The sequence below is a fragment of the Bolinopsis microptera genome, chromosome 7 (genome assembly GCF_026151205.1).
Source record: "Bolinopsis microptera isolate Bmic1 chromosome 7, MBARI_Bmic_1.0, whole genome shotgun sequence".
NCBI lineage: Eukaryota > Metazoa > Ctenophora > Tentaculata > Lobata > Bolinopsidae > Bolinopsis > Bolinopsis microptera.
Window position 1 is genome coordinate 15850126 of NC_087078.1, and position 17872 is coordinate 15867997.

Here is a 17872-nt window from a genome sequence, read left to right on the forward strand (position 1 = left end):
GCAGCGGTTTGTGTTACTGTTCTTGAAAGGGCTGGGTCGGATGAGTTACCAAACTCCACTCCGTTACAGTCTCATTTGTTATGATGGGGGTAGTTTCAGCCGAACAAGATATCCTTAAATCGTGGGCTACAGCTGTAGTTCTTGTAGCTGGATTTTTCGTTTTAAAAAGATTTGTCTTGCCGAGGCTACGGTGGTTTAAAGATTTGAAGGTTATCGTGGGCTGGTTGCGGTTGCTTCCACATTATTACCGCCTACGTGATATAAGAGGTAATAGTCATGGATCTGACGACATTCCCGTCTATATAACTTCCGCCCCGGGGTTTGAGACTTGGAATACCTCAAGGGACCCATTAGAAACAAATTTGGCTTGGGTAGAAATTTTGGCTATGGGGCAGTTTTGCGCAATTGACCACGCCCTTTTTTGGCGCTTTTGCAACTTTAGAATCAAAATAACTCCGCTTCTAATTGAAATTAGAAGCTCAGCTTGGCTTTAAAGTTGTTCAGAATCATCACATTTAGGGGGGGTAGAGCATAATTTTAAAGTCAACAGACATCGGGTTGTTGAGTTATGTGACCACACCCTTATTTACCCTCGCGAGTCGTGATTTTCACACTAAATACGAGATATCTCGGCTTCTGATTGAGCTACGTGCTCATCCTGGGCATTAAAATGTTCAGAATCATCACATTGAGTAGGGTAGACCACAATTTCAAAGTCCTCAGATGTCAGGTTGTTGAGTTATTAGGCCCCAACCTGTTTTTACGCTCTCGCGGGTAGCGATTGCAGCGATTAAAATCAAAATAACTCAGCTTCCAATTGAAGTTAGGAGCAATACTCGGGCAGCAAAATGTTCACAATCGTCACATTGAGTGGGGTAGAACGTAGTTTCAAAGTCCTCAGACGTTAGGTTGTTGAGTTATTAGGCCCACACCATAATATTTACGCTCTCGCGAGTCGCGAGTGGACACTTAAAATCAAAATAACTCGGCTTCTGATTAGAGTTAGGAACAAAACTTGGGCATGGAAATGTTCAGAATTATCATATTAAGTGGGGTAGAACGTGGTTTCAAAGTCCACAGACGTCAGGTTGTTGAGTTATTAGGCCCCAACCTGTTTTTACGCTCTCGCGGGTAGCGATTGCAGCGCTTAAAATCAAAATAACTCAGCTTCCAATTGAAGTTAGGAGCAAAACTCGGGCAGCAAACTGTTCACAATCATCACATTGAGTGGGGTAGAACGTAGTTTCAAAGTCCTCAGACGTCAGGTTGTTGAGTTATTAGGCCCACACCATCATATTTACGCTCTCGCGAGTCGTGAGTCGACACTTAAAATCAAAATAACTCGGCTTCTGATTAGAGTTAGGAACTAAACTTGGGCATAAAAATGTTCAGAATCATCACATTGAGTGGGATAAAACGTAGTTTCAAAGTCCTCAGACGTCAGGTTGTTGAGTTATTAGGCGGAACCCTATTTTTACGCTCTCGCGAGTCGCGAGTCGACACTTAAAATCAAGATAACTCGGTTCCTGATTAGAGTTAGGAACAAAACTTGGGCATGGAAATGTTTAGAATTATCATATTGAGTGGGGTAGAACCTGGTTAAGTTATTAGGCGGAACCCTATTTTTACGCTCTCGCAAGTAGTGATTCTATATGCTTAAAATCAAAATAACTCTGCTCCTGATTAGAGTTAGGAATTAAACTTTGGCATAGAAATGTCCAGAATTGTGAACATTTTTATGCCCAAGTTTAGTTCCTAATTCTAATCAGACGCCGAGTTATTTTGATTTTAAGTGTCGACTCGCGACTTGCGAGAGAGTAAATATTATGGTGTGGGCCTAATAACTCAACAACCTGACGTCTGAGGACTTTGAAACTACGTTCTATCCCACTCAATGTGATGATTCTGAACATTTTTATGCCCAAGTTTAGTTCCTAACTATAATCAGAAGCCGAGTTAATTTGATTTTAAGTGTCGACTCGCGACTCGCGAGAGCATAAAAATAGGGTTCCGCCTAATAACTCAACAACCTGACGTCTGAGGACTTTGAAACCACGTTCTACCCCACTCAATATGATAATTCTGAACATTTCCATGCCCAAGTTTTGTTCCTAACTCTAATCAGGAACCGAGTTATCTTGATTTTAAGTGTCGACTTGCGACTCGAGAGAGCGTAAAAATAGGGTTCCGCCTAATAACTCAACAACCTGACCTCTGAGGACTTTGAAACTACGTTCTATCCCACTCAATGTGATGATTCTGAACATTTTTATGCCCAAGTTTAGTTCCTAACTCTAATCAGAAGCCGAGTTATTTTGATTTTAAGTGTCGACTCGCGACTCGCGAGAGCGTAAATATGATGGTGTGGGCCTAATAACTCAACAACCTGACGTCTGAGGACTTTGAAACTACGTTCTACCCCACTCAATGTGATGATTGTGAACAGTTTGCTGCCCGAGTTTTGCTCCTAACTTCAATTGGAAGCTGAGTTATTTTGATTTTAAGCGCTGCAATCGCTACCCGCGAGAGCGTAAAAACAGGTTGGGGCCTAATAACTCAACAACCTGACGTCTGTGGACTTTGAAACCACGTTCTACCCCACTTAATATGATAATTCTGAACATTTCCATGCCCAAGTTTTGTTCCTAACTCTAATCAGAAGCCGAGTTAATTTGATTTTAAGTGTCCACTCGCGACTCGCGAGAGCGTAAATATTATGGTGTGGGCCTAATAACTCAACAACCTAACGTCTGAGGACTTTGAAACTACGTTCTACCCCACTCAATGTGATGATTGTGAACAGTTTGCTGCCCGAGTTTTGCTCCTAACTTCAATTGGAAGCTGAGTTATTTTGATTTTAAGCGCTGCAATCGCTACCCGCGAGAGCGTAAAAACAGGTTGGGGCCTAATAACTCAACAACCTGACATCTGAGGACTTTGAAATTGTGGCCTACCCTACTCAATGTGATGATTCTGAACATTTTAATGCCCAGGATGAGCACGTAGCTCAATCAGAAGCCGAGATATCTCGTATTTAGTGTGAAAATCACGACTCGCGAGGGTAAATAAGGGTGTGGTCACATAACTCAACAACCCGATGTCTGTTGACTTTAAAATTATGCTCTACCCCCCTAAATGTGATGATTCTGAACAACTTTAAAGCCAAGCTGAGCTTCTAATTCCAATTAGAAGCGGAGTTATTTTGATTGTAAAGTTGCAAAAGCGCCAAAAAAGGGCGTGGTCAATTGCGCAAAACTGCCCCATAGCCAAAATTTCTACCCAAGCCAAATTTGTTTCTAATGGGTCCCTTGAGGTATTCCAAGTCTCAAACCCCGGGGCGGAAGTTATATAGACGGGAATGTCGTCAGATCCTTGACTATAATGTTAACCTCCTTGAAATCACTAACTCTTATGAGGCTAGCGAAAATGGTTTTACATAGCTATACTACGCTATATTTTATATCAAATTTTAAAATTAAAATTGGGATTAAAAGGCACATATATTAAGCCGTAGTACATACATATTACATTACGATGAAACCTACATTGCGATTAAAACTGCGATGAAATGCCGCGCCTATATAAACGTACGCCTGTATAAATGCGCGGCATTTCATCGCAGCTTTCATCGCAATGTAGATTTCATCTCAATGTAATATGTATGTACTACGGCTTTACTCGTTCCACCCAGCGCATTTTGTTTACTGAAACGTCAAGGTAGCGACGTGGTCGATGCTTTAAAAAGGATCATCTACAATCGTCTACCTTTCACCCCAGATTTTGGTTTTTTTGTATTATTTGTTCCGTTCAGGACCTGTTGTTTGGTCAGAAGTGGTGAGGAAATACGGCGAGAGACCTTTCGTATGGAGTCTCACCTACTCACAGGTACATACATGAACACTAGGTCACACCAGATCACACCAGATCACACCAGATCACACCAGATCACACCAGATCACACCAGATCACACCAGATCACACCAGATCACACCTGGAATCAATCATATAATTACACTTTGAAGATAATAAGAAAACGTGAATTAGAAATCATTTTGTTTTCTGCGGTGTCTAATTGAAAGTACTCCTCTTTTTAGGTGGACGATTGGTGCTCAGAATTACAGAGAGAAGTGTTCAGCGATGTCGAGATAGGTCGACCCTTCGGAGTGTTTATAGACGATGCAAAGCTAGGCGTTATCACCTATATGACAGGCAAGTTAAACTGGAATGATAAATTGTCACACAATCAGTGCCGAGCATTTTAGATTCTCACGAGAACCAGTTATCATATTATTACAAGTGCTATAACAACAATGGCATATAGTGCCATACTTTGAACTAAGGTATAATTCCAATTTATTGGATTTTCCTAGAGAAACAATCATTGACACGACATCAGCTGACTCATGTTGATGTATTTCGGAAATAAAAGCAAAAAAATTGCGGCCCGAACATTCGTACAATCATCAGAACTGTTTAAAACATTTTCAGGTTTAAAGTTGGGTGTGCCTCTCATCTTGTACCACCTAAGAGCAGTTGGAGACCTCCTACATCATCAAATATCTCAAGTTCCAGAGGTTAAGTACATGTTAGTCTCCGCAGGTAGAATACCCCAGATTCAAGATGCTGCACCCGACTGGGTGGTGAAGAATAATTTATGGGACAAATCACTGAGGTTCAGGTCTTTGTGTGTGCTTGAGAGAGTCGGGGAGGAGATGGAAGGATCAGAGGACGTTTCGGGTGGGAGTGATGGGGAAGAAGAGGAGCGGGAAGGGGAAGTGATCGAACAGATAATAGATATTGAAAGTGAAACTGTTGCAGAATTAATCGAAAAAGTCGAGGAAGAAACTGATAGAATTGATGAAGATAATCCTAGTGAACAAGAAACTGATTTCAGAAAGAAATATGATAACGTATTCTTAGTACACTTCACCAGCGGAAGCACAGGACTCTCAAAAGGGACCATGCTTAAAGCCAACAAGTGTGCTCTGATGGGACATCGTGTTGCTCAGGAGTTGGGTCTAACGTCACATGACGTCATCATGACCGTATCCCCGCATGCACGAATGACATGGAATTACGCTGTCGCCCTAGCAACCGGGTGTGCCCTACAGCCGAACATGGCAGCGCATGACGCGCCCGCTAGTAAGCATTTATATATTTGTAACAATTCACTTGTTTGATAAGCTGATAAAATACTGAAATACGGATAATATAATATGATGTTTTATAGACCAGTGTACGGTATTATAGATAAGTGTTGTTTTGGAGCGTTGTTTACCATAACCCTACCCTGCAGACGTTAAAGCCACAGTAATATACACTGGCTATGAGACGACGTTTGACATGGTGGAAAGTCTTGAGAAAAAGAGACGTAGCATCTCAAACGTCAGGTTTAGAAAACGATTTGATTTTGTAATTAAATCTTTATCTTACGATATTTTCATGCCTACCGAGTAAGCGGCAAGGAAACCTAAGCTGAAGGATCATACAAGGCCAGCTTTTCTTCACCAAAGGTTTCGTTACACAAACCCCAATCACAGTTCACACTCGGTGGTGTGTGTTGCTCGGACACACAACACAGCAATAACATTAAATTTAATAATCCCGAAATTATCAATTAACTAATTAATTAGTAATTAATAACCTCCAAATATGGACAGGATGTGGCTAGTGACTGGGTTTCCAGGGGATACGGCTGACAGAATCAGGGCTCAGCTCCCCAAACTCAAACTGTTAAATCACTATGGACAGAGTGAGGGAGTGGTGGGTTTGTTTGGAGATGGATACAATGTTCTCTCGTGTGGGTACCGCACCAAGCACTTCATCACCTCCCCTGTTCAGGTTGGTGGAGCTGCTGCTTTCTTCTTTTCAGTCCTTACCATCATGTCAACATATTAGTAAACTGTACTGTGTTGAACCATATAATTCCACCTTTTAGTGTAAGTGTTTAAAATGTAATTAGAGAACCTATAGTGCAGACAAGAAAAGCTTTGTAATTTGTTCATAGTAGCAATGTGTAAAGTGGCTTACTCAGGGGAGGGGGGATGTCTGGAATGGCCGAAATTTGGCTAACGTGGAGGTAATACTAATACTACTACTGAATATGTAAACGTTATATTTTAACAATTTCGATCGTGCTAGATCGTCAAAACAGTATTTTTCAGCTGTTAACATTTGACGAGAATGAGAGTGTTATCAGAGACTCTATCACGGGGTTGTGTATTCCTGGTAACATGGGACTTCTGGTAAAGAGGAGGAATAAATACTCTCAGAGGAACAAATATGTTGGGATACCAGGTCTGTTATTATAACCAAGAATCATCAAACTTAATTACATCAAGTTGCGCGGTTTTTCATTTAACATTTAAATCTGAATCAGCTTCAAATATTGACCAATCAAAACCCCAAAATCACTGTCACGTGTCAAAAATATGCCTCATCTCCCCCCACCAGAACCTATAATGCACTACTTCAGAAGAGAAAAGCCTGGTGAGGGATGTGGTAGTACTGGGGGATGTGTACGAGTGTACTGGTGACATTATGAGAGATGATGGCAATGGCAACCTTTACTTTATCAAAAGAGTTGGAGATAACTTCAGGTAAGCTTTTCAGTGGTAGATCTGGTGATCTTCATAAAACCATTCCCAAATATCTGAGAATACAATGCGTAATTAATCGAGCATAAAACGGAATTTTTACACTGGAAGTATAACCCAATATTGAAGATTCGCGGTAATATGCCCTCCGAATGGTTCCGATTATTTTAAATCTATCTTGTAGCCATATCAGTACCCACCAACAAAGCTTTGGAACACTGATCGTATAATTAACTCCCCCTCAGATATAAGAATCAGAACAGCTCCTGTGAGCACCTCGAGAGACTTGTGTATCAGAGAGCCGAGGTGCGGTGCTGTGCGGTCTATGCAGTCATACATCCTGACTACCACAACCGAATCGGTCAGTGAAAAGCACAAACTTTTAAATACGTTTTCAGCCCCATTGTTTTCTATCAGGTGACAGAGCTTCGTAAGTCTACCAACGATATCTGACATATCAGCGAGCTGATCTAAAAACTGGTGTGGATGTTTTCTTCAATGCTGAAAGCTGATAAATTAATCACTACCCCATGTCAGTAAATATAATCCATCTCCCCTTAAGTACCCAGATCGTAACCTCTTCTCTCCCCAGGAATGGCAGCAATCCAACTACACCGTCACGTGAACACCACACCCAAGTCCTTCTTCATCTCCCTCTTCCACTACCTTGACAACAACTTCGACGTGAAGCCCCTTTTTATCAGGCTGGTGAAGGAGTTCGCGTACCTGGAGACCGGTAAGATCGATAAGATGAAGTTGCGGAGCGAGGGGTTTAAAGTGGAGGGTGTGTACGTGTGTGATGAGAACAAGAGAACCTTCCTACCCTTTACTTGTCCTCTCAGATTACTCTCTGAAGAGCAGGACTTTGTAGAGTAGTATTGTAGAGTATTGTAGAGTATTGTAGAATGTAGAGTATTGTAGAGTATTGTTGTAGAGTAGATACTTGATTCGTGGCTTTATTTTCGATTTTTGTGTTTATTTCTTAATCGTAATTCGTAACAGGAGTGGCGATTGGGATTTTGTGTGTTGATTTTGAGTTTAAGATGTATTTTGATTTAATTTTGCCAGACAATAAAAACGGTCATATCATGAATTATCTTTAAAACTACAATAAATTGCTATGATACAAATAAAATTATGCAGAAACAAATAACATCATGTACACACTATGTACATCAAAAATAAAACGTTATCTCGTTAAATAAAAGAATGCAGACTGCATACCGTCCATTGTAATTGGGTGGATACTTAAATACCATGTATTCCATGAAATGGAATCCCTTAACATGTCATGAACTAATGTTTCTAACATTACTAAGGTTTTCAACTTAATCTATGAAAGTCCCATATCCACAAAGTTGGCAAACCCACCAGATATCTGGGAGGAAATTTGGGAAGAATGAGGAAATTTTTGGCATCTGAGAGGAAATTTCTTGGTTAGCGACTGAAAATTGCAGTCCGCAAAGAGCAGTTCAATCATTGGGTATCGAGAGGAAATTTTTCCTCTCTAAATGACTTAAAATTCGTGCCATCTTTAATTTTAATCTGTCCAATGTTTTGAATCCAAAATATTACCGAGTGTCTAATCAACTACTTTGAACCTTCTCTATTGATATCCTATTGGTTTAGCATATAATCCAGTTAAAATTTTCCGGGGGCTGCGCCCCCGAGCCCCCTTAAAATATTACTAATAACCAAGTGTCTAATCAACTGTTTTGAACCTTCTGTATTGATATCCTATTGGTTTAGCATATAATCCAGTTAAAATTTTCCGGGGGCTGCGCCCCCGAGCCCCTGCCGCAGTAGCCTCGGAGCCGACGCTTCGCGCCGACTCCTCGCCCACCCCTTCTAAAAATCCTGCGCACGCCCCTGTTGGAAAAGTAACTTAGCCGCTGCGAGCGAAGCGAGCGGGCCACAGAAGGGTCTGAAAATGGGTTTGGGAGGAAATTTTTAATTATGTGGATATGGGATGAAAGTTGAAACTACCCTAAAATGAACCTAAAAATATGATTAAAACCAGCCCCTCCGTCATTTCAACGCTAAAGGTCCCGTATCAAGTTCCTAAGGTGTATCTTATACTTAGTAAAACTGGACACAACATCCTCGAACTCCAGGTCGGTGTTGGTGCTTCTCACTTCTCTCATTCCTCCCCCACACCTAGCTTCCAGTCTGTTCAAATTGAGCAGTGTTACTCCGACGTGTCTCAATAAGCTCGCTCTGTCTGTATAGTCAGCATATTCGTAAAACTCCTTCGCTGCGTCGGTCTCGCTGTCCAATATCGCCTCAGCAAACCGCTTCCCCTCTCTCAGCATGGTACCGAAATCAGATGCTTCCAGGGTGAGGAGAGCCTGAGCTAGGTCGAAGTAGTTTAGAGGACCAGAGTAGTTCTCCTGGACACGTGCCAGGAGTGTGCCGATAACCCACTGCTCGTAGTGCAACTTGTGGAGGTAACTTTGTTGTGTTTCGATCGTACAGCTGATAGCTAACGTTCCGGGCATCAACACCAGGTAAACAAGAACAAGGGGAGCAAGAAACAGTCTCATAGTTCAAAGTGTTTGTAGTGAATTTGTGAGGTCGATTGAAATAGTGCCTCCTAGAGAAGGAGTGACCCCTTTTATATGGAGCTTGCTTTTCAAAGCGAAAGTCGTTTATTATGAGTTACCGAATATCGTTTTAAATTAGCTAATAGCCAGCATATCATTTTTTAAATCGTTCGTTGCGGCAAAATAGTACCGTTTTGAGATTAGTGCATGCCAGCTGCGTAATACAACGACAACATAATACCGAACAATGCAAATGACCAACATTTTTTATTTGGATGCTTCATACAATGGTCTGACCTCCCAAAAGTCTAGGGATTTGATTTAATTTCGGAAAAGGTGGCTTCAAATGTATTTAGCGATGGGAAGTGACGCCATGTTTCATACGAAAGCGATTTTAAGACCATTTAGTTGATAAGGATATGCATGTGAGACTTAGTATTCATGTTGTAGTTAAAATACAAGGTCAGCTATTTTATTGAGTACATGGGTCTTAAAGATTTTAATAAATCACTCCACGTGACAGAAGCAAAAGTATCCTGATTCTTAAAAGATTGATCTGCTCGTCAAAGCTACAAATGAGCGAGCTATGTTAGTAGTAGTGATTCATAAGCTATTTGAGAGAAATGGCGTAGTTGTATTGCATATTTTTATAATACAAAATAACCTCAATATCAATTTAAATGTTTAAATTTGCTATAGCCTATAAGTAATTACTGATAAATTGAGATGCTGTCTTGTGTCTGCGTTCAGAGCGCAGACACAACGGCTCAAGGAGCAGGTAACATGCATCATGACACGTGACACGTGCGTCATGCCACGTCACGTGAATCATGTCGTGTGACTTAAAATATAAATAGACCATTTTCAATTCCGTTTGGACCGTACAGATATTATGAAAGTAGAAAGTCGAGATTTTGCTTTTCTCGCTCTCAATTTGGTGAACGAGAGATAGCGTGCAGGCGAAGGATACTCTGGCTTTCAGCCGATTTGTATTGGAGCACGTCATTAATCGAACAGAGATGAGAACAATGCAGAAACATACAATGCAGAAACATGCAAAAGTAGAGATCTTATCTGGAAGACCGCCGATCCTGCATTAATTAATGAGCTTACTGGTGGATTTATGATATCTTTGGAATGTTCGGGATCGATTAGAGCTTATTTCTGTTCCGGATTGACGACCACCGGACCTACAAACATGGCACGAACACCGGCTCTTTAGGAATACCACTTAACCGCTAGTTATAGTCATTATCCTAAATCCACTTCTCATGCAGTCGGAAACATTGGGAACATTGTGTAAAGTAAGTGTAACATATACGTAGTAATGAATCATCAAGAAACTAAAAACATATTGCACGACAAATGTCAAAGGAATACATCGAAATAAACCAACCTCGAAGCCCTTCTCTCCTTTTTTCAGCTTGAGATCAGTCATGCTGCCCAAACCAAAGTCGCATATCACGGCTTTCTTGTCGTTGAGATGGATGTTTTTACTCTTCAAGTTTTTGTGGATTATTCCTCTGTGATGTAAATAACCCAACGCTGCCGAGACCTGACGGATAAAAAAATTGGGATATTTGTTGACAGTATAGCCTACGAAGAATAATACGATCAAGTTAAAGTTTCTAAACATCTCTTTCACTTTTGCTCAAATTTCAATAATCTCAAAATCACATTATAGCTTTATAGTCTGACAGACTTATTAGCAAATTTTCCACAGAGAAAATAAATTCAGACAACATTTCGACCGTACCTGTTCCATAATCTGCATGCTCTGTCGCTCTGTGTACGCCTTGCCCCGTTCGTGTATGTAAAAGTGTAAGCTCTTGCCCTTGATGTACTCCGTAACAATACACAAGTTTGGTGGGTTCATGCAAACTCCCATGAACAGGACGATGTTCTCGTGGCGGACTTTACGCAACATCTGTACCTGGAGTGTTGCCAATTTATTGCTAGTCAGCTTTAATCGTATTATAAATTAGTATCATGAGTATAAATATGTGGCGAACTTTCAACTACAAACGACCTCATGGAAAATAGCGTTTATTACTGAATAATCAGCTCAATATAAGCTAAAGAACTAATTACTAATTACTGATAGTAATTACTAATTACCTCTCTTCTGAACTGAGCCAACTGCTCTTTGGTGGGATGTGGAATGTGGTAGATCTTAATTACCACGTCACCGTGCCACTTCCCTTCGTAAACCTGTAATACGACAGTGTTTTCATATCATGATTTAAATCTTGTGCCAGAAGTGTCAACTGTCACTTTTAATCTTTTAGAATATTATTATTGAGCATTATTACTGTTTAGAACATTATTACTGTTTCGGGTTTGGATGGCAGAAAAAACACCAAAAATAAACCTTGAAATCACTTAAATTTTCAAACCTTATGTTATATTCCACATATAATTAATCAATTAAGTCGTGAATCTAACTAATTATGCCAATAATCGCTTCATTTACCTGCCCAGTCCTGCCGTCACCAATCTTTTTGCCGATGATCAGCTCCTCGAAGTTAATTCCCCAGTCACTGATCACACTCTTCCTCAGGAAACGTTTCCTTGTCGGAAGAGTGTTCTGTTTCGGCTGCTCAGTGCCTAATTCGTCGAATTCTTCGTCTTCCTCTTCTGGTGTGGGGACGAGGAATATGTGATTATTTGTGAATATATGCGAATATGCAAGGGAGTATCATATGTGCTCATATTTGCTGAAAAATAGAAAAGTATTACTCTTGAAGAGATGAAATGTGTTTCTCAATATCATGCTGTTTCATGTTCGTTTAGAAAAAGTTAAAAGATGGGTAATTTTTCATTTTAAGAGGAAGAAAGAAAGTGTCAACATTGAGGAGATGCGTAAAGTAGAATATCTAAGATCGCAATTGTAGGAATCTGATCCGTAACCCCGTTGGGGTTCCTTTAAAGTACAGATCATTATGCAAGACTATGGAAGTCATGGAATTCACAGAATCTTTTCATCATTTGCATGATCTGTTAATGAGCTGTAAATAAGAAATATTGACTTAATTAAATGCAATACGATACAGGATATCTTGTATCATAGTACTTAATTGATCTCAAGGATTGAAGAATTAAAATAATCAAGATCAAAATCAAACAACCCACAAACACATGAATATACGATTTGCTTTCAAACCCACGGGAATTTATTTTTATTCACCACTCAAAACATCCCAAGAATGCCAAATTCCAAGAGGGGAAAACACGTAAAAAATGCGTAACACCACGTGCACAAAGACCACGTGCACATGAATACCACTTGCCTATGTACTCAGGATACCAGCTTGCCATAAGCCAATTCAGTTCTGGGTTGAAGAACTTAAGACGTCTTGTTTGATTAAACACGTTCTCGATATTCAGATCGATTTAATCATTTACGTGTATTAATTAATTAAATAATCACGAATCAAACAGTAATTGATTAAATAGTAATTTTCAAGTTTAATGAAGAAACTGCTGAAAATTTTAGATCAAAGATTAATAGTTGAATGGATCACAAAAATCTTACTGTATCAAATTAGAATAATCATTTATTAATCATTTAATCATTTATTTAGTTATTAAGTTTTACAATACATCTAAACACGTATTCAAGTGATCACGAACGCATGCATGAGTGCTTGTTACGTCACACTGGGACACTTGAACATTCCCACAACACAAAACAAACTTTCCTCTTTCCTGATATCTCCTTCTCCCGGATATTATTGCCCTTTCAAAAACGTTTCCCTTTTCCAAAAATAATTTCCCGTTCCCTGTTTGTTTTGCAAAGGATATACCCATTTCCCTAGAAATCCCCATAAATTTTCTCGTTCACTGGAAATACAACATTTCCCATTACTTCATGTTTACAAAAAATATCCCCTTTACTCTCCTTTTCCCGAGATTATTTTTGGGAATATTTCCCGATTTTTCGCTTACCGTGTTCGCTGATCTCCTCGCTCTCGTCGTCTTCTTCCATGTCGAACACTGGCTTTATCGTCATCGTCACATCCTCCATGTCAACAGAGGGTGATGAAACACTGAAAACAGGGCCAAGTCTTGTTTGAAAATCACTTAAAACCTCGAATTTCGTCGTATAAATGTGACAAGCTAGAGTGACTCTATCCAAATTTCAATATTTTCACTGTAAAAACTAACCTGGGTGTAACGTTTACAGTAGCCATGGCGGTGGTTTTCTTCGTGTGGGATTGATATGGCGAGGAGTAAGCTGCAGGAATATTATTCGTATCAGTTGGCAAATAATTTACAGGCTTAAACAAACACGAAACCATCAAAAGAGAACATCGTTAAGAATTTATCGATTAGATATTTGTAAATACCACAACTTTTATCAAGAACCTTCAGGACAAACTTGAGGAAAATCCCTCACAATTTATAACGTAGACTGCTAGACTAACCAGGTGCATGTGCAGTTGGGGTACCAGGGGACACTCCTGGAGGGAGACTCTTACTTCCTCCCTCAAACGGTGGCGACTGGTTTAGCATGTTACCCGACGCCGGCGGAGACTGATTCATCATGTTGCCAGTTGTTGAGCTCATAATGTTGCCCGTAGTACCATGTGTAGATTGACACTGGTCCGGAAATGTGAAGTGTTGGCTGAAAGGGATGTTGTGTGAGGAACTGGTAGAGATATAGCTCTGGATACTGGTGGGGAGGTGTACCATTTTATATGACACGTGGCAGCGTTTACCCAATCAGTTTCTAGCATTGACCAATCAAAATCGATGATTACTGTCACGTTTCAAAATATATATGGTTCAACTCCCTACCAGTATCTTGATCTATAGGAGACTACTTAATCTTTGAAAATTGACATGAAGATAAAGGTATTGGACAGATACCATCTTCAGCAAGATTTAAATATTTAGTAACTGTACATCAATCGATTTTGTAACAGGTTAATTGTTTTCCTTGGCAAACAAAACTATGAAAAGCTTGCTTTAGCAGTAGCTGATAGCATATATTTTGTCCTCATTTATAATAGCACCAAATTTCCCATGGATCAAATTCAGCGTGAATTATGTCAAGATTTGATTGCACTATGTACAATTTACATTATATTTTTACACCAAATTTGTACATCATATTTACAAATTTTACAATTATAAGTATTCAACGAACAATTACAATTAAAGGTAAAAACAAACAAACAAACTATGTAACTCGTAACAGAGCTTTGCTTATCATCCAATCTGCAAAAGACATATCGATATCGATATCAAAATGCTCCATACTTAACTCAGTGGATCTTCAGTGGGTTTGGACTTTGATTAACGACTTAGGTGGGTCGTGTCACGTACAATCCGGCCAAATCACACTCTCCAAAATAACGTGCAACTTAACCGAACCGCACTAAATCACATGTTATTTAACCGAATCGCCCGAAATTACATATAATCTAGAACCGAACCTCACTGAAGTCAGGCCGAACCCACTGAAACCCCCTTGAGCTACGACGAAATTCTGAGATCAGTGATTCGAACAAAAAGCTCCACCACATTTCAATTTGCATGTCACATGTACACTGTAAAACAACATCAAAATTGTAATAATAATAATAATAATAAAACGAGCTGCATATAATATGTGGCTTCAGCAGACGGGGATGTGGTACATACGGAGAGGAACTTATGGTGAGTTCCTTCATTGTATAGTTGGACGACTTGGGGACTCCTATTTTGTGGACCAGCCTCCTGGCGGGACGGGTTAATGGGCGGGACGGTAATTAACTAATTAACCGGCTAATTATTTAATTACAGTAATCAGTTTGTTAGCTTGTTTTATTATGAAGATAACAGTGATACGATTCATGTTTCTAAAACTATCCAATACATCCTAAACAAGGCATTAAAATAGCCGAGAAGATTTAAACGTATTCTCATGACGAGGACACTATTACTTACTGCTTGTTTTTGGAAGAGCAAGGAGCGGAAGCGGGAGGGGTAAGTGGAGGGGTGTTGATGGGCCCCAATCCCGGGGAGGCGGGGGTTGAGATGTTCTGGGCTGAGGGTGATAACGCTGCTTGTACAGTGCTGGATCGCTGTGTCTGAAAGTGAGATGGTTAGTCACGTGGGAGACAAGGTTGTTAGGAATCGTTCACATATAATTAAGGTTGTTAGTTCAAGGATGAGGACTGAGGATTGAGGGGTAGCTATGTTCAAAGGGGGTAGCTATGTTCAAAGTGGTGTAATTAGTGCGCTGTGTGTATGGGGAATCTGAACGTAAATTGTTTTTTTCATGAGTACGACTCGTTTCCAGATAGAACACCTGTGCAGCTGTCCCCACGGGAGCTCATTACTGGTCCCAAAACATGATCAATATAGCGATGAGGCTGCAAGGCTAGTTCTAAGATTAAATGAACGCAATATTTTAGCGACCATTACATGTCTGAACATTAACTGATCCACGAAATAAGTTGAGTTATCAAGCCTGTTGCCCCACCTGCAAATACTTTGTCATTTTTATAAGCTTAATATTTTCAATGATGGTAAAGTAAGTTAAAAACGTAATCCACGAGAGCTGGTAAGGCTGCTCTATAATCACCACGTGCAAGCTTAATGAGTTTACAACTTATAAGTAATGTAATTAAACTTGCCTTTAATTAGCCTGGTGCAGCTGCCTTGATTTTATAAATATACTTTTCAAAATATCTTTTACAATATTATACGAGGTCACTACCTTATATTTCCTAACGACGATGTTTGAAGCTAGTACTTACCTTTTATATCATTAACATAAAGTATAAACACTAAGCAGGCTACTGATGGTTAAACATTGATCAAACCATAAATTGTAACTTCAGATTATATATTATAAAGCGTATATTATTGCCCACGTTAAGGGGCCTGTTAATAATTTATTAAATTATTAGCTATTTTAGATTTAATAATAATATATATATCCATTGGTTCTGTTAAAAATAAAAAGTTTATATCCGTGTCTTCAGAAATATTTTTCTGTGTTCATTACACCAAAAAAACAATATCCTTCATATGGACAATTTATGTGCACAACTAAGCTTTTATTTTAATATTAAGAGCTTCAATGTTAACATTTCTCCTTAACAAATGCCTACGACCTATTCTATGATCTTCAAAAGGTTATATCAAGGTTAATGTGTTATTTTGTTACACCTAGGCTCTTATCAGTCGTGTAGCAAAGCTTTCCTTCTCCACTTCCTGCACAATAACTGTTTCTCATATATAACTCCTCATTTCACTTCAGGATGTCAGATTATCAGACCCCAAGACTGCCTGAGAATGCGCAAATAATCTATGGATTTCAGATAGCCTGGGAACAAATAAGTTTTATTTTGGGAGTTTCAGGAAACGTTTTTGTCTTGTATGCTACCATAGCTCACAAAGCCATTAAACTGGACAAAATATCCCTCTGGATCATCAAGAATCTAGCAGTAGCTGATATTGGAAACTGTGTCCTAGTTCTACTGCCTATATTGTTTACTCAGTACGGAAAACTAGACGAGGTGCTGGTATTTGGATCACAAAACGACTTTTATTATATACTTGGAAGCTACATAAATTCATTTTTTGTAGCCAATATTGTATTGATTGACATTCTATCACTGAACAAGCTTCTGAGGTGCATTTACCCACTGAGAAACCTATACACAACTAAAAGTCAGCGTATTAAGGTTACTGCACTCACAATCTCTTTAAGCATGGTGCCTCTAATGTGGAATATTTCTGGATTTCTGGATGGTTTTTTGATTTTGAAAGACTATTGGAAACATCGTTCCTATCTGGGTGCACGAGCAATCGTTGACCGAAAAATTCTTGACAATTGGCCAATCGTGGAGGTCATTAACAACATTTTGATCAGTTTCTTTATTGCACTCCCCAGCCTTGCACTGATCATTTTTAACTCAGCTATGGTGGCCTTTGCAATACAGAGATCAAACACTGCAATAAATAAGAGGAATCTCATCACAGTGATAATAGTTACAGCTGTCTTTTTAATATCATTTATTCCTGATTTAGCTTACACGCTATCGGGTAAATCACCTGAAAGTGAATATGGCGAGTTTGTTTATTCATTAACCTTGTTGTCATGCTGGACGAACCCGTTCATCTATCTAGCTGTCAACCCAAGATTCAGAGAGTTCACAAAGAAGAGACTCTTTTGCAGAAGAAGCAAGGTTCAACAGGTCCAACCAGGTCGTGTTGTTATAGTGATTCCTCCAATAAACACAGTGTTTGCAAATGTAGCAGTAACGGAACAGAGCACAGTCTGTTAAAGCGTAAAACATATGCTAGATATGTTATCTAACATTATAATTGCAATTATGTATCATTACAACATGTAGTTAAATGTATAATATATATGCTGTAAGCAGGAAAACTTCTCTCCCTTTTAGCTTCTGGTTCATAGAGTTGCTATTGGTTAGCGAAGGACTTTCTCGACTAATAGGTATAACAAGGGACTTTAATATATTTTAGAGTATATTTTGTTGTGCAATAATTATATTATCCAAATTATCATTGTACATATTTATCTTAACTTATTATAAAACCCAATTATGCTTTTCACGTTGATCACTTAGCTACTTTGATCCAATCTAAGTTATACTGATATCTGGATATTATCCGGTTGGAAGAGACAAGGACAAGTGAAACAAGGAAGTTAGGAGTAAGGGCAAATTTTCGGCGTCAACGCCATCTTCAGGCTCAATAAATGTATTTAAT

At 39.3% G+C, this 17872-nt stretch overlaps 3 protein-coding genes across 10 annotated transcripts in view; 2 read left to right on the forward strand and 1 right to left on the reverse strand.

The window, feature by feature from the left end:
• LOC134818419 (kynurenine 3-monooxygenase-like) overlaps positions 1 to 17872 on the forward strand; it is a 927626-nt gene that overhangs the window by 753663 nt on the left and 156091 nt on the right. The window lies entirely within an intron of this gene.
• The window catches only part of LOC134818413 (kinase suppressor of Ras 1-like), a 31967-nt gene that overhangs the window by 1822 nt on the left and 12273 nt on the right, over positions 1 to 17872 (reverse strand). For 2 of the 8 annotated variants that reach the window (XM_063827943.1, XM_063827942.1), the window contains exons 9-18: positions 15074 to 15216; positions 14789 to 14863; positions 13567 to 13766; positions 13307 to 13376; positions 13088 to 13188; positions 12430 to 12471; positions 11613 to 11776; positions 11258 to 11350; positions 10896 to 11072; positions 10536 to 10694 (exon numbers count right to left, since the gene is read on the reverse strand). In XM_063827943.1, coding sequence (XP_063684013.1) covers positions 10536 to 10694; positions 10896 to 11072; positions 11258 to 11350; positions 11613 to 11776; positions 12430 to 12471; positions 13088 to 13188; positions 13307 to 13376; positions 13567 to 13766; positions 14789 to 14863; positions 15074 to 15216 — 1224 coding nt within the window. The remainder of the gene's footprint in view (positions 1 to 10535; positions 10695 to 10895; positions 11073 to 11257; positions 11351 to 11612; positions 11777 to 12429; positions 12472 to 13087; positions 13189 to 13306; positions 13377 to 13566; positions 13767 to 14788; positions 14864 to 15073; positions 15217 to 17872) is intronic. The other 6 variants (XM_063827948.1, XM_063827947.1, XM_063827946.1 and 3 more) reach the window with 3 other exon arrangements.
• Positions 16 to 7683, forward strand: LOC134818416 (long-chain fatty acid transport protein 5-like). Its single transcript, XM_063827956.1, has 10 exons — positions 16 to 267; positions 3812 to 3885; positions 4095 to 4209; positions 4489 to 5142; positions 5297 to 5390; positions 5661 to 5841; positions 6165 to 6297; positions 6476 to 6599; positions 6842 to 6957; positions 7189 to 7683. Exons 1-10 carry the CDS (start codon positions 81 to 83, stop codon positions 7470 to 7472), a joined length of 1962 nt encoding a protein of 653 aa, XP_063684026.1. The 5' UTR covers positions 16 to 80; the 3' UTR covers positions 7473 to 7683.